The following is a 16,756-nucleotide window of genomic DNA, read 5'->3' on the forward strand; positions in this document are numbered from 1 at the left end:
CGGCGACGTGACGCCGCAGCACCGCCCGCCCGCGCGCGCCGCCCGCCCGCGCGCGCCGCCGGGCAGCCAATCGCCCGCCCGGGGCGGTGGCGCGCGCCCGGCCCCGCCCCCCCATCCCCCCGGCTTTCCGCGGCCGAGGAGGAAAGAGCCGACGCGCGCGCGCGCGGGAAGGGCGGTGCGAGCAGGGGGCGGGCCGGGGCCGCAATCACGTGACACGGCACGCGTCCGCCCGGTGGGGCCGTTGCACTTTTAATGACCGTCCCGTACAGCGCGCGCAGCTGCTCAGAGGTCCGCGCGGGCGCCCGCGGCCCGGGGCGCGTGCTTGGGCATCAGTTCGTGGATGCGGCGGATGAAGTCGCCCTTCTCGGCGCAGCCCTTGCACGCCTCGCCCCAGTCGTCCAGGATGCGCCGCAGCTCCTTGACGCGCAGCTTGCGCAGGTCGGCGGTGCCCAGGTCGATCTGCCGGTCTGCGGGGAGAGCAGAGCCGCGCTCAGCGGGGCGAGGCCACCGCCCCCGGGCCGGGCCCGGCGGCGGCCGCTGCGGGGAGCGGCGCGGAGCGTGGGGAGGGGGGGCCCCGGCCCCGCACAGCGCACGAGGCGGTAGCGCCGGGAGCCGCTCCGGGAGCCGCTCCGTTTGGCTGGAGCCGGGACGCAGCAGTTCGGCAACAGCCCTGAGAGCCCCTTTCTGACGCCAGCAGCGATACTTTAATTTTCTCTTCCGCTGGATCAATGAGAGGCGGCAGGGTGGTTTCAGGGGCACAGACAAGCGACAACAGAAAGCTTTTTGGGAAGCAACAGGACGTCAGGACGAGAAGCGTGGGGTGGGGAGACCCGCAATCCAAGGGGCGTCTCCGGGGAAGGCAAGGGCAGAGAGAGAGGAAAGCAGTCAGGAGGAGGCATTTCCAAGACCGTTCTTCATATTAGTCTTTTTGGGAAGTGTACATCACCCAGGAGCGCGAGCGTTCCAGGAAGGCGGTAAGAACCAAGAGCGCTGAGTGCCCTGTGCAGGGCACCAGAGGCGAGAGCCCAGGGAGCAGCCAGGGCTGCGCAGCTCAGCTAAGGGCGCGCAGCCCAGCCATAGTGACAGACCTGGCTGCTCCCCCGGACAAGCCTTACTGCACACTCTCCTAAATACGGTATTCCAAGCTGTGGCCTGAGCACCGTAGCGCTGATATGCCTGGGAGTTACTTACTTCAAGGCAGATAGTGGCTGCGCAGAAGCTAGAAAGGGTTAGTAGGCAACGGTCTTACCTGAGCATCTCCACAAAACTCTCTAGGACAATTGTTCATGGAGAGCAACCCAGGCTGTGCAGCCTCACTAGGCTTGTGAGCTTCCTACAGAGCTTAGGGCTGAGCAGTTTTAGCACGCTGTTTTACCCCAGACAGTCCGTACCCCAGAAAAGCACAGGCATTTCCTCTTATGCTGGCAACTCACCGTATTTTAGTTCACAGATCTGACTGTCTTTCTTCTTTAGTTTCTCACAGATCTTTTCCACGGGGATGTGATGACTCATGGGCTTTGATACCTCGTTAATGATTTTGGTGGCCGCGTCGCTTGTGGCCCCAACGTAATAGCACTAGAGGGAAGAAAAGAATGAGGGGGGTGTGTGTGCATGGAAAAATGCCTTTAAAAGGGAGTTTCCTATCAGTCTTCTCACTCAGGTTTTGCAGCTACTGTAACAGAACCTTTCCAAGTGACTGCTACAGGCAGGCAGAAGGAACCCTAACTCTGAGCCCAGGCTACTGAGCAGACATTTCCCATCACACCACTTCTAAAGCTGTTGAGGCTGGTCGTCTGGTTTCTCAACTTTCTGAAAAATTGGATTAAGAATAAAGTCTTCTTTCTGAAGCATTCCCCCTCTGCTTTCTGATGGTGTCTCTCCAGTTCTCTTCTTAGGAGAGTTCAAGGCCTTTCCCTTGGGGCTCTTCATTTGCAGACTGACTTCTGTTTCTAGTTAGGGCAATCTGGTTTTCCTTTTTATTTAGTTTTCAGCTAAACAACTGAAGAGCATAAATATTTTAACAGCTTATACAGCACCCCAAATACAGTTTAAGGGACAAGGAAGTCCTACAGCAAATAAAAGCTGTGAATCCCCAGCGCTTCAGTAACAGGGAGAAACAAGGTCAGCCAGTAAGATAGCTGTTGACAAATTGGTGGCTTTTTTTTTTTTTTAAGGCTAAGAGATCCAACTCCTTAAGTCCTCTATTATAAAAAATACAGGACCAATTGTGGCCACAGAGCTAGGAAGAACAGCCCCTGGGAAGCCGTATCATACAAACTCAAACCACTAGTTTCCCCTCCTTTGCCAAGTATTCTACAACTTACTGCTTCAGGAGGCAAGTATCATTGACTCTTACGACTTACCAGGCGGTTCTCTTTGCCTTTTGCTTCTTTGCAGGATTTCAAGAGCTCCTTTTCAATACTGGCAGGTGTGAATTCAACATCGTTGTCCTTTAGACTCCGGTAGAACCTTCCCAGGAACGTGATGCACACTGGAAGGGAAGATGGACAGGGTAATCTGCCAAGTGCAGTAATCTTGTGGCAGCTCTTAGAGGGCACTTGTAGGGAAACATAGTAAGGAATTTGGAGAATAGAACTTCTAGAAGCTGCATTAGTAGTCAGTGACTTCACACATATTTCAGTAAGTCTTTCAGATCATGCGTGAATCAACAATATGCCCTGGTATTTTTAGCGTGTTTTTGAGAAATCTGAGAAACCAGATCCATGGAAGTGTGCAGCGGCTTCTATATACTGTCCTGAGTGAGCAGCAGGATTCAGCTGAGGGATACAAGACCAAACAGTGCCTGTGCAAAAATGTAAACTTATTTTTGTCTTATTCTTTCCACTTGGAGAAGCAATTTATCAGACCATAGGCTTCAAAACCAAAGTTCTGATTGAAAAACAACTCTCTTGACATAATCCTGTTAGACTCCACATGTGCTGGTTTTAGTAATACAGTATCACTGATTATCAAGTCAGTTCAGTTCATAGGCAAGTTATTTCCAAGAGAAAGGAATAGTGTGGTCACACGCTATGTCCACTTGGTGTGTTTCTCCTCTCTTCATTCCCACAGGCTTCTGAATCAGTTTCAGATTGAAATAAGGAAGAGTCTTAAAGATAATGAAACTCCCACAAGTGCACCAGCAGCTGAGAGGAGAGATCCAAGTTCCCACCCACGGGAAGGGCACACAGGGTCTCAGTCGTTACCCTTTCCCCTGGGGCAGCAGTCACTCTGCATACGCTGTAGCCCAAGCGCAGCACACCGTGGGTGGCACAGCACGCCTGCGTAGCTGGGGCGGCAGGCGGACCCCTAGAGTAGGCAGGAGCTATGGGGCAGGGCACTGAGGGAGACGGTGAGAGTTTTCGAGTGTCAGGTTTGGCCTCACGCCGCTGCTCATGCAGCTCGCCTGGGAGTATCAGCATCGCCTGGACCAAAAGCGCTGCGGTCCCACCAACTCCTGCAGCAGGACCTGTGGATTCTCGCAGCTTCCAGGTGGGAGACAAGCCAGGCGCTGGGCTGCCCCTAGCTCAGGGGTCCTCAAACTTTTTAAACACGAGGCTGGCGCGTGGATGAAGTGGCAGGAGGTCATCTGTGGCTGCTTGGTTTCCCCCCCCAACCCCCGCCGGGGTTCTGTAAATACCGGGGGCCGGATTGAGGACCCTGGGGGGCTGTATCTGGCCCACGGGCTGTAGTTTGAGGACCTCTGCCCTAGAGGAATGTTACGAGTTACGTCTTTCATGTGATTTGTTTACCCCAGCAGGAAGAGACTGGCAAGTATCGTTGTCATTAGCAACTTGTATTCAACTCTGAGCACAAGCCATGGCACAGGGAAACCGGGCAGATACAGGAAATCGAGTGTGATCATCACGAAACCAAGCAGAAACTTACTCTCATTATGTTAAAAGTAGAATTATAAGCTGGGCCGTTTAGGAAAACATTTTCTTGTACGTGTACAACACTGTCATTTACCTCACATCAGTTTGTCCCCAGTCACAGGCACGCACTGATGTCCACTGTGCGCTGTTTGGAAGTGAGAACCTTTGGAAAGAGTGAAGATGCTGCAGGCAGTGGTACCGATGACTACAGTACAGCAGAAACAAGTTTCCAACCTAGTGCTGGGACAGCAGCCAAAAGTTTTGATTTACTATGTCCCCTCCCCCTCCTTCTTACTGTTTCTCTCCCTACAAAAAGGAGGAAGGGGTGAGGATTAGTACCACAAACTCCTGACCACTCACTAGAGCCCCACCTCACGCTTTCCTTGCTTTGCCGGGGGAATGCGCTCCGCTACCGCGGCCCGGCCGTGCAGCTCCGCAGCCCCCAGCCTGGGGGCTTCGGCCTTGGGGCGGTACGCCAAGCACCGGGCCTGACTCGGAGCGGCTGCGGAGGGGGCACCCACCGCTCCGGCGGCCAGCGCCCAGGTAACGGCAATAAACACCGCGGGGAGCGGGGGTCGCCCGGTGAGCAGCCACCCCCTCCCGCTCCGGGCGCCCGGGGGGCACAGCCGGACCCCGCGGCCCGAGGGGAGCCGGTCCCATCCCCCCGGGGGGCGCCTGCCTTCCCCGCGGGAGCTCCGCGCTCCCAGGAACCCGCCGGCGGATACCGGCAACTTGTGGCGGCGGCAGCGCCGGGAGGGAGGAGCCGCCCCGCGGGCCGGGCCCGGTTCGGGGCAGAGGGGCAGCGCCGCGCCCCGCCCCGCGCCCGCCCCCGGCCCCGAGCGGCTCGCCCGGCCCGGGGCGCACTCGGGGGACTTCTACGCCGACAGGAGCCGCTCCCGCCCCGGCCCGGCCTCGGCGGCTCAGGGCTGTCACCGCGCCCCGCCGGCGGCGCGCAGCCCAGCCCCCAGGCCCGCCGCGGCGCTGTCCCGCGTCCCGGCCCCTGGTCCGGCGGGCGGGCCGGGCGGCGAGGAGCAGCCTCGCCTCACCGGGCCCGGGGACCGCCAGCCGGGCCGGGCCCGCCCCCCCTCCGGCCCGGCCCCACTCACCCTCGCACTCCCCGTCGCGCAGGGCCCGGCCGCCGGCCGGCAGCAGGAGCAGGGCCAGCACCGCCCAGAGCCCGTGGGCCGCCCGCATCCCGCCTCGCTCGGCAGCCCGCGTGCACTGCGCCCGCCGCACCGGCACCGGCACCGCCGCCCCCGCGCCGGCTCCCCCCGCCGCCGCCACCACCCCATTGGGCCGCTCCCGGCCCGGCGTCCACGCTCCCCCCCTGCCATTGGCCACGCTGCGGCCTCCACGGGAGAGTTGGCGGCTGCTGATTGGGGGAGGCGGCGGAACGCCGGCGCGCGGCGAGTTTCCCCGCCTCCCTTTCGCCGCCATTTTTGTTAAGGGAAAGACGGCCTCGTGCGCTTCCCGGCGGCTGCCCGCGGGCGCCATCTTCTAAAGGGGCAGATTCTCACACCTGCAGCCGGGCCGCGCTGAGGGCCGCGGCGGGGGTGGCTCGGCCTTGGCTCGCCGTCAGCACCTGCCTCGGGGCCGGGCCGAGCGGCACACGCGGGCTGCGGCCGTGCAGGGTGGGCGGCGCGGGGCTGGCCCTTCGGCTGCTGGCCGTGTGCGGCCGTTCGGGGCGGGCGAGGCTGGCTGAGGCGAGGCCCTCGAGCAGCGCGGGGGCTGGTGCCGACGGAGGCTTCAGGTCGCAGAGGTTCTGGTTTTCGGGGCTGCTGTGGCCTGAGGGTGTGTGGGTGAGGCGGGGGGAGGGAGCTTGGCGGGGCAGAGAGGAGCCCCCAGGGCGGGTGGCCCTTGGGAGGGAGCCCCCCTCCCATCCTCCTGTGAGGTGTTGGAGCGGCTGCGGTAGGGACAGGCCTCCCCTCAGCCGCGGTGCCAGCGCTAATGGAGCCACTCGGCGTGGTCTTTGGTTAAGCCTGTAGCCCTGCGAGTTACAAGGCCTGAATCCTTTGCAGTGGGACAGCTGAAAGTTGAGTGGTTAAAGTAGCAGCCTGCGTATGGCTTGTTTCTGGCTTCTTGGGGGATGGTGATGCTTTTTCAGACTCAGGAAAAGATTTTTTTAAACTTTTAATTTAAATTCCTACTTATTATCCCAGTCATTGGGCTAATCACCTTTTGTTCCCAAAGGCCTCACAGGATGTGCTGAGAACTATCCCCAACCCTCTGAGTTTACCACTTCGATCCCTTTGGAGTTGTAGGCCACCTGGGAGGGCAGTACACACCTGCTGATAGTTTCTTGTCTTATGGGGCTATGTGTTAACTGTACATGTCCTAGGCTATCATTCTAGTAAAAGAAGGTAGAGGCAAAGTCACGTAGCCCTGTGCAACAGCAAGGCAGTGCACATCTTAGCTTGGTGGCTTCTCTTGGTACAGGAAGACTAATGAGGCAGCCTGGTTGTGCCTGCCCGAAGCAAAGCTGTGGTAGGAGCTGTGAGGAATTTTTTCAGTGTCAAGAGTCTGAATTTTATAGCAGGTCATCAGCTGCAAGTTGTAAGCCTGACAGAGGTGAGAGAGGCAGGATGGGGAGGAGGAGCAACCTGGTTCAGCAAAGGTCACGTAGTAGGTGAGTAGTAATTAAGACACTGTATCTTGCCGTGTGTATACATCATGTGTGTTTATCAGATAGAAGAGGTAGCTTTTCACCTTTCTAGATCTTGTTCTCTCTCAAAATGTGTTTATTAAGATTGGTAATGATATTGTCTTTGTTGTTGTTTTTTTTTCTTTTTTAATCAGTCCATCATGATTCCCAGAATTACTCAATGTCAGTGTACTTTAGGAAGATTATTGGCTTTTCTGATTGCTTGCTAAAGTCACTTAGTTGTGCGGACAAGTAGTTACTTAAATTGCCCTCGGTTCTTACCAGGGTACTGGCCAGAAGAACCACAAGATGAAGCGGCATGTTAATTAGTTGGAAGTAGGGCTTACATTCAGAATTAGGAGAATTTAGGAACTTCACAGTAAGGAAGAAATTTAACGATCAAAGGAGTGCAATTATGAAACATCTTCAAATAAAGTAGGAATTTAATATATTGCTATAGAACTGACTGTGTGAAGGGATAGGAGTGATTTTATTTGGTTTTGGCTTGGGAAATGAGCCTCTCTGTGTTTTAATATGACATCCTCAGATGGGTCTGGGGAAGAACAAAGATTCCTTTTGACAGCACCCCGCGCCCCACCCCCTTCTTTTTATTTGTAGATTATTTTCCAATGTTCTGAGCTAGGAAGGATTGCCTTCATTTTAATTGCTGCTTCTTTTTTGATCCCTGGCAAGGTTTCTAGGGTTCTGCTCATTCCACCACCCTCCAGCCACTGTCTCTCTGAGTGCTAGTGATTTCTCATGTCTGAAACACAGGTGATGGAGAGCTTGTGCTGGTCCTCAGCAGTGTTGGGACATTCTGACTGTTACCAGTCTTAAGTTAAATGGGTGTTGAAAAGGCAAGAAACTTTTTTTTCCCTTTTCTTTTTTTAAATGTAGTCCTTAATTTCCACATGTGTAAGCAGTAAGCGGTTAATATTCAGGATGTTGGCTGAGCCTCAGAGATCCTCCTGCAGTGTCATGTGCTCAGGATGCTTTGAGTTGCGGCAACATTCATGGTTCCTAGTGTCTATCTTTTAAAAATGCTTGGGCTGAGGATTTAGTTCTGTATCTGAAAGTTATTTGGTTTTATTGTTTAAATGCCCCATAGTTGTTAAGGAGGCTTTAGCTACTGTTTTACTGTCCCATTTTAATGTTTGAGTTAGAACTATAGCTGGAGGAGGATATTAATCAACTAATTCTCTCTTTGGAATAAAGAGGAATATGACAAGAACAAGGAAGGAGAAGAGGTCTTCCTGTATGTGAGAACTTGAGATTGACAAAATGTGGGTGGAGTTTTACATTGTTGTTAGGAAGGTGCAAAGGGTGTATGTGCCAGCGATGGGGGCTTCTGGTCCTGTCCTAAATTGTGCAGTTAGACTGATCAAACAGAAAGCTATTAGCTCTCTGTTGGGGAGGTTGCTAGTGCTGTGTCCATTACAGTTGCTATACCCTACAGGATGCTGTGGGGGACAGAGGTGCTTGTGTTTCCCATGCTCGTTGGAAGCCTTTGGCTATGGGTTTGGTCCTAGTATTAGCTAAGCCAAATAGTACCAAAGAAGTGAGCTGCTGGGAAACAGGAGAGTTACTGTGCCAGTGAAAAATCACAGGTTTAGAGCTGGAGCGTGTAACCGAGTGAGTAGTAAACTTCTAGTGATATCTGGTCAGCTTTTTGCAAGCTTTAGGAACTAGGCACTCTGTGATATCATCACAATATGATTATGGATGGGTAGTCTGCTAGCAATTTAGTGTTGCACTGCATAGACGATAGGGTGTGACTTTATTTTTCAGGCCATAGGTGGTTTTAGAGCGAAGGCTAGGCATTATTCCATTGTATCTGGGCATGTGTGAGTGAGAGAAAGGTGGGTTATTTAAAGGATACCTAGATAGATCATCCCTTTTCAGTTTTCCTTGTGGAAAAGGGTGATAGTTAGAGAAAGGGAGCTGTTACAGAGAAGCAGAAATCAATTTCAGCATTAAATCGTTTGCTTGTTTTCCCCATTCATAACCACCAAAGTTGGTGTTGAGGTGGTTTCTAACCAGGCAATTGCTATAGCTGAAAATGCTCTACATGAAGAAAAAGATTAAGAGGAGCCAGGTAGCTGTAACTCTTTGGGCTTGGCTGGGGCTCCTGCAGCGTGTGGTTTTGGTAGGCTGGTAGTACAACAGGAAGGTGTGAGCAGGGTAGGGCTAATAGGGGAGCTGGAGTATGCTTAGCTCTTAAGTCATGTGGTAGGAAGAGGTCATAGACTGGTTTGGGTTGGAAGAGACCTCAAAGATCACCTAGTTCCACTCCCCTGCTGTGGGCAGGGACCCCTCCTCCCAGCCCTGTCCAACCTGGCCCTGAGCCCTGCCAGGGTCGGGGCACCCACAGCTCCTCTGGGCAATCTTCCTCGTGTGTAGTCTAATTTTACTCAGCCTAAACCCATTACCCCCTGATCCTGTTACAACACTCCCTGATAAGAGTCCCTCCCCACCTTTCCTGCAGGCCTCCTTTAAGTACTGGAAGACTCCTACAAGGTCTCCCTGGAGCTGCCTTTTCTCTGGGCTGATCAGTCACTACAGGCTAACAGGGCAATGGCAGCATGCGAGGGGTGAGCAGCAGAGTTAATTGGGCTTGGTAAATCTGTGGTGATTGGAGTTGTTGGTGTTGCCAGGAGGTTTAAGGTTAAGAGGGCTGAATATTTATCAGCTAGGTTATAGTCCTTTCCAGAGGTTTAATTTCACCTCTTATCAGCTATATAATGAAATTCATACTGAGTTGCACAATTCATACGTTGAAACTGTGCTAAAGTTTTCTTATTTAGATAAGGTGAGCTATTTGAATGTGGTATTTAGATTTCAATCTGACTTGCGTTGCCTTAGCCGAAATAAAGTATTTTGCAGAGACTTGCACTGAAAAAAATGTTCTGTTCGAAATCTGGTTTCTTTTAAAACTTTTTTAACCCTTGTTTAAAGCCAAAGGCTTCACACTTTTTTTGTTGTGCCAAATACAGTTTTTATTTCCTATGTTTGGTTATTAAATGTCTTTTAGGTGAATAAAACAAATATTTACTTAACTAAGATTTGGTAAGTGGGTCTAGGAACAGTCTCAAAGGGTTTAACTTATACAGATGTTTTTCAGGTGTCAGGTGAACACTTTAGCTAAGCCACATTTTGATATTTTAGATGGACTTTGAAGTGCCTCATTACCGTCTGCGTCTTCTCAGTATTTGTACATGGTACAATGAAGAGGGTGGCTTGGCAGTCTATGTACACGTATGGCCAGCTTAAGTTAGACTGTTCCTATATTTTACTGCTGAACTTGTCTTTTGGGGCAAGTTTCTTACTTTTTTTTTTTTTTGTTAGTTTGTGAAGGCAGGATGGGACAAATGGGTTACTTTTTCTGTCTCCTGCACCTTGACCTTGTTTGTTAGTGCTAATGGAAGAAGATGCACATCTTTGAGATTACTCACGTGTGCAAGTCCCAGTAGCGCTTAATTCCAAAATCCTGCATTCCTACAGGTCTTAATGTTCTTTCACACCTGTTCTGTTAAAATGACTGGTATTTAAATACTGAACATTGAGAAATATCTTGCTATTGCGATAAAAAAGAAATGTCGCTCCTCAAGTAGCAATCTACATAGTGAGATATGTATTGGAGAACTGACTCAGTTGATCTCTGAGAGTACTGCCTCAAACCCATGTCTTGGGTTGTTGCACGTGTCATGTAAATCTACCTGACTAGACTAGCTGGTGGATATGCCTGATGCTTGCTTTAAGAAGCTGACACTAAATAGAGTAAGTGTATTGTCAGCTATGAGAATAATGTGGAAGCTGTTGCCTCGCCATACATAATAGCCACAAGGTCCTTTTGGTTGCCCCCCAAGTCTTGTGAATGTTTGGAGCAGCCTGAGGATAACCCTGTCTGGAGGACAGCAATGGACATACAACTGTACCATTTTAATATCAGGTATTAATCTTTAATTCCACATCACAGCAGTCGAGTGAATGGGTAAGGGAAAGAAACCCAAAACAAACAGCAGATATTTACACCTAAAATTCACACCACTTATTCGTTGGTTCTGGAAACATGCTATCACAATATATACAATGAAGTACCTTTAGGACACTTGTACAAATTAATTTTTTCCTTTTTAAATTTGATTTCCATTATAGATAAGATAGCTGTTTTCATTTTATTTTAAACATGAATACACAAAAGAGAAGTGGTTAGAGGTTTTTGCCTTTTTTAAATAAGCACAGAATGCCAGAGGTTAAAAACACATTTACAGGGCAGAATACCAGTCAGACATCACAATCTATACATTTTTTGCTCAATTTCCTGTACAAATACACAGCATTCAAATGGGGGTATTTACAAAGAAGCATGATCAGAGGAAATTTTAAATACCACATAATTTGTTTCCCAAAGGCTCTTGCTCTCTCCAGCCTCCCCAGTTTTGGCCAGTTCTCCCCCACAGAAGGGATATGCAATATCCCTTAGCTAAAACAGGGTAAGTAAGCTAAAAACCAAACAGAGGAAAAGACAGAAAAGAATCTTAGTCTTGCACACAGTAATAAAACCAAGCCAACCACTGGAAAAAAAATTGTAGGATTCAGAGAATTTGTTTTAATTGCTTTTTCTTCTGCTACTGTAGTTCCTTCTCAATTTTGTTTCAGATGGGACCAGCAGGTACATTGATGATGGAGAGATTTGTAGCAGAATTCCACCAGTTCTCTCAGGAATGCACATGCTATTTTGTGATGCAAAGAAAACCCGATGAAGGCAAGTACATATTAAGTTTAAGTATAGAATGACAAGGTCCTGTTCAAAACATCCTGTTGCTGTGGTTTATACAAGGAATCTTCAAATCCTGCTGGGCAAGTGCAACAGCTTCCACCTACTCCAGGACTGACCTCAATGTTGGAGTTGTACTACGCTATTAAGACATCTCGCCCTACAGAGAAGTATTATATTATCCAAGAAGTATTAGTTCCAACATTTGCAAAATCTTAACGATAGTCTCTCTATCTTCTGCACCCTTTAAGGCAAGCACTGAAAAGGGAGACAGAATTCTTGGTAGATGTCAGAACAGTAACAGAAATTTAACTCCAGAGTGGCTTAAATTTGGCAAGTTCATCAATTTGTCCTTCTCTGTGTGGACCTGCCATAAACTAGGTATCTGTATGCATCATCCGATTGATCTTCAAACCCTTACAAATCCATAGCAATGTCAGACTCCCAAAATGGATTCACTGGTATTGTACAATGTCTCTAATCGGAGCAGGATGATACGTTTTGAGAGACTGATTAGAGCTCAGGTTTTCCAGCTGACTGGGACTTAGTCCCACGTTAGTTGCATTCTTGGTTTTGCGGAGTTTTCTTGGCAAGACCTGCTGGGTTTTTTTTTTTTTTTTCAATAAGGAAGCTCAGTAAGTCACTACATTCACTACTTTTAATCTCCTGTCAAAAAAAAAAAAAAGGGGTTGGGGGGAGAGTGAATTGAATCGAATACATAGTTCTCTTAAAAACTTTACTTGAAGAGTCTCAGATTGGAGAATAGCATATATGAAAATATTTCACTCATTTCTAAGGAATTACCTTGACTTACCTGTACCAAAAAAAAATTCTGAGTGAGTTTTCATACATGTGTTCTGTACCAGAGATCCGGCTTGGTTCATTAACATTTGGGACTGTCCTAGCCTTGGAAAACTCTCCTTCCTGCTAGAGATGAAACATCCACTAGAGGCCAGGTTTTACTTTGTCTTATTTGTGAAGGATATAATGATTACAAGCAGCCTGTGTTAGTAACAAAATAGAGGAAGCAAGAGAGACTTTGTTCCAGCCAAACAGGCCATTTAAGAAACAAATCCATAACTTATTAGTTCTGCATGGGCTAGAGCTTGAGAATGAAAATAAACGAATCCTCTTAAAATCCCCTTCATACAACCACTAAGTCCAGACTTTGTACAGACAGACCATATTTAGGAGAGTTCAGAAGCAATGTACTCTGCCCCAGTCACTGTATTTAGAGGTAGTGCTAAAGGTGACCTGTAAAAGATTTGTAATATCCTTTTTTGCTTCTTTATGCCATTTGTAGCATGAAAAACTGAGTTGTTAGGGCAAGAATTCAGTATGAAAGTTGAGTGCTATGTTTGACACTAATTGATGTGGTAGAGGCAAGTCTCTTATTTGAATGTGCTTCAGAATTTTCAGTGGTAAGAACGGGGGTGGTCTGTTACCGTCCCCTGCAGTGTGCTTTGCAAGTTGCAGATGGAAGGGGTCATAAGGAAGGCTAAAATGTGTGTGGGCATGGGAGCAGGAAGGAACACCGCTTGTTTATCTAAAAACATTAAATATTTGATACTCTCTTGATTGAAAGTTTCTTGAAAAATATGAAAATAGGAGTAAGATTTCTTAAGTGTTCTCAAAGAACAGATCTTGGCTCTATGAACCACGGAATTTTTTCCTAGTCTGTAAGTTATGGAACTAAGCAAATGTCAACTAAAAGGCATGGTTTGTGTTCACGGACTTGTACTGTCTTCACCTCTGTATAGTTCTGTTTTTTGGTTTTGGGGCTTTATTTTTTTGTTTTTAAACATTCTTCAGTCCTTTCTGGAGCCTGTTAATAAAAAAAAAAAATTGGGGGTGGGGGGAAAGGCTCTATTGCTGACTGAGGAGAAAAGAAAATAAATCAACCTTCTAGAAGAGAGAAGAAGCAGTTCTTAAAGCTGCTTAAATCCTCTCTAAAGAAGCAAAAGAGGAAACACATTTCTCCTTTACAGGTTGCCTTTAAGATTCCCGACTCTAGGGTGTACACTATAAACTGGACATTTCTTGAATCTTGGTGTTTTCTGTCTAATGTGAGAGATGGAGATTCTTTCTGCACACCAGCTGCAGTGAGTTTTGGGGAGGGACTGCGGACATTTATGTTTACACGGAATGAATCTCAGCTCCTGGGTGATGGAAGTTGGTGACAATTGTGATGTTCAGCCCTGAGGCAAGGATTGTTGTATATGATACATTTAAGCCACCTTTTCTTTACTGGCTGGATCATCAACCAGCTTGTGGCATGAGAAACTCAATTTGGTTGTGGTTTGGTTTTTTGTTTGGTATTTTTTTTTTTATTTTTTAAACTGGAATAGAAATGCTGGTGTCAACAGCCTGCCCAAAGTTGGGCATGGGAAAGGCCTACAGTTAGGTTGTAGCTCCAGTGGCTACTAACCTCCTCTCATTCTGTAGCACAGATGAATAGCGTATGATTCCAATGAGAAAGCAGGCTGGTTTAGCCAGTGAAAGCAAATTTAAGAAATCAAACAGTACATAAAAAACAAAGGAGGCAGAGTTTGTTGGAAATGGTATCTTGGAAATCAGTGCATCACCACTGGTTAATTGCCTCAGCACCTGTGAACCAATGCAGGGAGATCACTGCACAGATATGTACAATCTTGCTCTCAAGAGAGCCAATTTCTTCTTAGAATTTTCATCTTTCCACTGCCTGCAGCTCATGCACCTTCCAGCCTTGACAGTTCATAGAATCCCTGATTTCAGCAATGAGCTTTCACTTCTGTACAGCAAAGAAATATGTCCCTAGTGCAACTGCTTCTACTCATGTGCGTCTCAGAACTGGGAGGAAAGCAGTTTCAAAATCAGCTTGCTACGTTCCCCCCTTTTTTCCCCCTCCACTTAAAGTTGTTTCAGCTTCTGCAAGTCTCTATGGCTTGTGTGCCATATGATGTGGTTAAGAAACTGCAGAAGGAATAAACTGTCCACTGCACAGAAAGTTAAAAAACATAATGGGAAGGTGTAAAAAGAAATTAAAAAGGAAAGCAGCAACCTCCCATGCTGGCCCAATTGCTTCTGGGGCTCCAGACATAAACTTGCAGCAGTAGAAAATCGGTTTGCTGTTCTCCGAGTCCTTATCTCTCTCCTTTGTAGTCAGACCTGGAATGATGACGCAAGCTGCTTACCAGGAGTTGTCCCTACTGCTCACTGATGCCATGCTCCCATGCTACTCTGGCCTGCTCTTCCTTTCCGCCACTCGCTGGTTGGGACACTTTACGATGCAATGGGCGGTGTTTGTCATCATCTTCAATTATCATCCCCTCCTCGTTCTCCATGTTTGGCAGCCGGGAGTGGTAAGGTTTGGGGGGTAGAGCAGGAGGGTCCATGGTGTCCTGAGGAATGACTCCAGATGGAGCAGAGTGGCTTCGGCATGGCTGGGATTTGAGTGACTCTAGGACATCAGGCTCAGAGAGACTGTACCTGACAGGGAGGTAGGGTGTCTCTAGGTCTTCATCAGTGTTCCAGGCCTGGCTGGGGACAGAATCCATGGTGTCTGTGCGAGGAGGTGGTTCAGAAGAATGTCCAAAATTGCTCTCGCTCAAGGAAGAGACACCACTGCTGGCACTGCCGGATAAAGTGGAGTTACTTCCATCTAGACCAGACTGCGGACTGGTGGGAGATGCAGGGATAGGATGAAGAGGGGACTGTTTGGAGAAAAACAAAACCAGGTTAAAATCGACAAAGGAGGCAATGCTGCATCTTATGTGTTGTTCCACATTTCAGCTTTTGACAGTGATGTTAACAATGGTACGTTTCCATTTATGTTCAAAATGTCAATGATTATTGGCTTATATGTGCACTCCCCTGACTTGTATGGAATTACCTGCTATGGGCAGACAACCATGTGTTAACACCAGACTGTTAAACAGTAGTTGAGGTGATAATCAGTGTGCCTGAAATCACAGTGTATGATGAAAAGAAGGAAAGTGGAAGGGCCTACAACACACATACATTATTTCTATAGAATTCAACTCTGGAATAGGTTGTGAGGTTTCAGTGAATTTTCTCATGTGTGAGTTACTGGCATGTTAAAAATAGCGTTGCTATATTAAAAAGCTGCTTGGTGGGAGCAGAGGAGGGGGGATTCCTTCAGGAGCATATTATTTTCCTTCTACATCCCTCTCTGCTCTCCTGCCATTTCCTTTTTACCTTGCGCAGCGTTCGTGCAGGCAATGCCGGAGGAGCATCACTGAGCTGGTGATGGAAGGCATCGAAGTGCAGTGAGTAGTGTCCTGGAATGAGACAAGGATCAGAAATGCAGACTTGTGCTGCCTCACTGCAGGGAAAGAGCTGGGGGTTTACACTCTGTAATGCCAGGTAGCAGCTCCAAATGCTGGTAACTCCACTCTGACAGAGGGCTTCCTTTCTCATAAGATACTGTGGAGTGCATCTGTCACACACACAAAATGCTAACAAGAAGGTAAGTGCAGTGACAGATTTCCATCTGCCCCTGTTATCAAGGATCTCATGGCAAGGCAACAGGCTCATAAACAACAAACATTTGAAGTTTCATTTAATAGGTTTGTAACCTTACATTACCACTGAAGATGGTCATTGGCAAGAAGCCAGGCCAAGCTTCAACACTCACACATCTAATTGTAGTCCCAAAATACGCCCAAGTCCATATTACTATAAGGACCGCAAAAAAATCTAAGATTTTTGGGGGAAAAAAGAAAAAGAAAAAGAAAACTTTATCCAGTGCTAACCTAGCAGACCAGGAAAGACTTCAGGTTTTGTTGATGATTTTTTTTATAGAGGCGGGGAAAAGGCTAAGGTCAGCTTTCAGGGGGTCTAGATTTACCTCTGCATGACTGCAGGCGTTCTGCAGCAGGCCTACTGGGCATTTCCTTACCATGGGGCAGGCTTCGGGGAGGCACTGGTGGGGCCAAGATGCTCCCAGCATGGGCAGACAGGAATGGCAGGGCCTCTCTGGTTCCGCTGTCTAGGCTCCAGCTACTGGGCGCTGCTGGCACAGCTGAAGGATTGAAACAGATTTAACTTGGGTAACAAGAGGGAGTTTGTGGGGCCAGAACGACTGGCTTTCTGGTGTGCTCTTTAGCAGTAAAGAGACCGATTGCAGGGACTTGGTGAAGGGTAGGTTTGAAGGCATACAAAGACATTGTCTAGTCTACAGCGTGTTAGGTTTATCGGTTGCTTTGTTAAGGAAGCAAGAGTTAGGTGAGCGTAGTGTTAGTCTGCCCATCTCCCTTCCATGGCCCCCTCGGCTCATTTAGCAAAGTGTTTTTGTTGTTTGTTTCAGGTGGTGGTTTTTTTTTTTGGTTTTTTTTTTTGTTTTTTGCAAACCAGTGAGTAAGTAGAAATGAAATCTCACTGATAGAATGGCAGCTGGATCTCAGTTGTAAGCTGTTCTGCTTTGTATTAAACGATGCAGAAGGGAACGTGTGGTGTTGCTGC

The 16,756-nt window shown here is 48.5% G+C and overlaps 2 protein-coding genes and 1 long non-coding RNA gene across 14 annotated transcripts in view; 1 reads left to right on the forward strand and 2 right to left on the reverse strand.

Annotated features, from left to right (window-relative positions):
- Window positions 1-228: 228 nt before the first annotated feature.
- MANF (mesencephalic astrocyte derived neurotrophic factor) lies at window positions 229-5,155 on the reverse strand. Its single transcript, XM_056337663.1, has 4 exons — window positions 4,982-5,155; window positions 2,364-2,491; window positions 1,434-1,575; window positions 229-467 (listed from the first exon to the last, which is right to left on the reverse strand). The coding sequence occupies exons 1-4, from the start codon at window positions 5,067-5,069 to the stop codon at window positions 283-285; spliced, it is 543 nt and encodes a 180-aa protein (XP_056193638.1). The 5' UTR covers window positions 5,070-5,155; the 3' UTR covers window positions 229-282.
- On the forward strand, window positions 4,045-11,315 carry LOC130148741 (uncharacterized). Its single transcript, XR_008821657.1, has 3 exons — window positions 4,045-4,418; window positions 6,412-6,501; window positions 11,176-11,315. It is a non-coding gene; the product is annotated as an uncharacterized LOC130148741 (long non-coding RNA).
- The window catches only part of DOCK3 (dedicator of cytokinesis 3), a 225,308-nt gene continuing 219,013 nt past the window's right edge, over window positions 10,462-16,756 (reverse strand). For 9 of the 12 annotated variants that reach the window (XM_056337656.1, XM_056337652.1, XM_056337650.1 and 6 more), the window contains 3 exons: window positions 16,194-16,316; window positions 15,491-15,573; window positions 10,462-14,985 (listed from right to left, as the gene is read on the reverse strand). In XM_056337656.1, coding sequence (XP_056193631.1) covers window positions 14,479-14,985; window positions 15,491-15,573; window positions 16,194-16,316 — 713 coding nt within the window. In that variant the 3' untranslated portion in view covers window positions 10,462-14,478. The remainder of the gene's footprint in view (window positions 14,986-15,490; window positions 15,574-16,193; window positions 16,317-16,756) is intronic. The other 3 variants (XM_056337658.1, XM_056337657.1, XM_056337653.1) reach the window with 1 other exon arrangement.

Source organism: Falco biarmicus, chromosome 4, assembly GCF_023638135.1.
Source record: "Falco biarmicus isolate bFalBia1 chromosome 4, bFalBia1.pri, whole genome shotgun sequence".
NCBI classification, from domain to species: Eukaryota; Metazoa; Chordata; class Aves; order Falconiformes; family Falconidae; genus Falco; species Falco biarmicus.

What these genes read in the sequence shown, in the direction of transcription:
- MANF (XM_056337663.1), bottom strand. Translation starts at nt 5,069, where the DNA reads ATGCGGGCGGCCCACGGGCTCTGGGCGGTGCTGGCCCTGCTCCTGCTG. An exon ending in GCGCGACGGGGAGTGCGAGG is followed by an intron (nt 2,492 to 4,981) that starts GTGAGTGGGGCC and finishes CTTCCCTTCCAG; the next exon opens with TGTGCATCACGTTCCTGGGA. An exon ending in GATCTGTGAACTAAAATACG is followed by an intron (nt 468 to 1,433) that starts GTGAGTTGCCAG and finishes CTCTCCCCGCAG; the next exon opens with ACCGGCAGATCGACCTGGGC.